General features: G+C 50.2%; 1 protein-coding gene across 1 annotated transcript in view; it reads right to left on the bottom strand.

The window, feature by feature from the left end:
* LOC125037851 (protein argonaute-2-like) overlaps positions 1-2,394 on the bottom strand; it is a 2,812-nt gene extending 418 nt beyond the window's left edge. The window contains exons 1-4 of the mRNA XM_047631094.1: positions 2,231-2,394; positions 1,927-2,065; positions 1,441-1,687; positions 1-745 (exon numbers count right to left, since the gene is read on the bottom strand). The exon at positions 1-745 is cut by the window's left edge and continues 418 nt beyond it. Coding sequence (XP_047487050.1) covers positions 1-745; positions 1,441-1,687; positions 1,927-2,065; positions 2,231-2,394 — 1,295 coding nt within the window. The remainder of the gene's footprint in view (positions 746-1,440; positions 1,688-1,926; positions 2,066-2,230) is intronic.
* Between the last annotated feature and the right edge of the window lie 106 nt (positions 2,395-2,500).

Raw genomic sequence — 2,500 nt, 5'->3', positions numbered from 1 at the left:
CTCGCTCGCCCTGCCTCTGGCCCCCTGCCTGCCCTCGCTCGCCCTGCCTCTGGCCCCCTAGCCTGCTCTCGCTCGCCCTGCCTCTGGCCCCCTGCCTGCCCTCGCTCGCCCTGCCTCTCGCCCCCTGCCTGCTCTCGCTCGCCCTGCCTCTGGCCCCCTGCCTGCCCTCGCTCGCCCTGCCTCTGGCCCCCTGCCTGCCCTCGCTCGCCCTGCCTCTGGCCCCCTGCCTGCTCTCGCTCGCCCTGCCTCTGGCCCCCTGCCTGCCCTCGCTCGCCCTGCCTCTGGCCCCCTGCCTGCTCTCGCTCGCCCTGCCTCTGGCCCCCTGCCTGCCCTCGCTCGCCCTGCCTCTGGCCCCCTGCCTGCCCTCGCTCGCCCTGCCTCTGGCCCCCTGCCTGCCCTCGCTCGCCCTGCCTCTGGCCCCCTGCCTGCCCTCGCTCGCCCTGCCTCTCGCCCCCTGCCTGCTCTCGCTCGCCCTGCCTCTGGCCCCCTGCCTGCCCTCGCTCGCCCTGCCTCTGGCCCCCTGCCTGCTCTCGCTCGCCCTGCCTCTGGCCCCCTGCCTGCTCTCGCTCGCCCTGCCTCTGGCCCCCTGCCTGCCCTCGCTCGCCCTGCCTCTGGCCCCCTGCCTGCTCTCGCTCGCCCTGCCTCTGGCCCCCTGCCTGCCCTCGCCCTGCCTCTGGCCCCCTGCCTGCCCTCGCTCGCCCTGCCTCTCGCCCCCTGCCTGCTCTCGCACACCCTTCTTCGTTTCCTTTTCCATAATAAAAATGGTGATGATGCTAATAACAACAATAATAATAATGATGATTATAATAATAATAATAATAACAAGAACAAAGCGACAACAAAAATTATAATAGTTATAATGAAAATGGTAACAACAATAATAATAATAAAAACGACAACAAAAATAATAACAATAATAGATATAATAATGATGATGATGATGATATGATAATAAAAATATAATGATAATAGTAATAAGAATAATAAAAATATAAACTATAATGATTATAATAATACAAAAACGATAATAATATTGATAATAAAAATTATCATAATAATATTAACAGTAATATAATAAGCATAACAATAATCATAATAATAATGATAAATGTAATAATGATGATGATATGAGTAATGATAATTATGATGATAACAACGATAATAATAACAACAACAGTAGCAAAAATAACAATAATAATAATGATAATGATAATAATAATAACAAAAATGTATATATATATATATATTTATATATATATTATTTGTGCGTGTGTGTGTGTGTATCAAAAAGCTCTTATTTAATTCATTAATTTTTCTAGAAGGAAGGAAAGGTGAAAGCTGAGAGGGGATGACATGACTGTGCTATTAATGCTTCCTTCTTTTTGTCAGCTGTTAATTCCGCGCATTTTGTCTTGAAAGATGGCTTCGAAAACTTCAAACGGCCGGCCTCCAATTTTGACAAGAGCGTTGCCTTTCCGAGAAACACCCAGCTTCTATTGGCAATAATGGAAAACAGTTTTAGCGATTCGGCGAGGCCTTCGGGCGAGACTAGAACACAGGCAGACTGTTTAGCATTGCGATGACTGGAAGAAACTCGCCGCCGCGGCTGTCGGCGCGTGACGCTGCTCCGCCTGGAAGCCCGGTCGCCCCAACAGCTGGCCGGAGAGCGAGAGCCGACAGTAACAGCCTTCCAAAAGGAGCAGAAATTCACCAAAGAAGTTGGATGCAAATGGCGGCAGCAACATTCTGATAGGATCTTTTGGTGATCTTTTATGAACTCCTTTTTCAGATCTCGTCAGAAGTTGTGCCATCAAAGCTTCGGCGTTTCAGTTGATTTATGGATCAGAATGAATGAATCATTTTCCTTTTTTCTTTCCGTCTCTGCCTTCCACCGTATTGGATTTCATTTAACGCCGTCCTGCATACATCGCTCAAAGTTTTCTTGGAAGGGCGAGGGCCGCGGAGGGGAAAGTCGGCCTTATGCCCCCGCGCTGTAGGGGCGATGCCGATCAGTTCCGTACAGAAGCGGCGCGAGTCAGTCCGGAGGGCGACGCGACGAAAAGTTCTGCAACGCGCGATACAAAGTTTCATTTGGAGGCAAAATATAATTAATCACCGGGTCGACAATACTCCGCGATCAATTTTATTCAAACCTTCGTCATGGCTGTAAAAAGTGAGGGAGGTTTTTGATGTTGCCCTACACACCAGAACAACAACCATATCGTTTCACCGTATGTAACAAAGGACCAAACTCTGTCGATAGGAAAGGGCATTTTGGACCTTGCGCGCGGCGGCCGAAGGGCTGACGGGCGTCCGATCGCCGCGGCGCCGCAGGCCTTGTGGCGCGCCGCTTGTGGCATCATTGTCATTACCAGAGATATGGTGTTGTGACATTTTAATATGAAGAAAAGACTAATTATAGTGGGTGTAATTTTTTATCGGACTTTGTTGTCCTCGAGAGCGGTGCTTCAAGAAGCCTCTGTTGAAGTGACACGAGACA

The sequence above is a fragment of the Penaeus chinensis genome, chromosome 24 (genome assembly GCF_019202785.1).
Source record: "Penaeus chinensis breed Huanghai No. 1 chromosome 24, ASM1920278v2, whole genome shotgun sequence".
Taxonomy (NCBI): Eukaryota; Metazoa; Arthropoda; class Malacostraca; order Decapoda; family Penaeidae; genus Penaeus; species Penaeus chinensis.
Note: the sequence above shows the minus strand (reverse complement) of the source record. Positions and strands in the feature narration are given on the sequence as shown.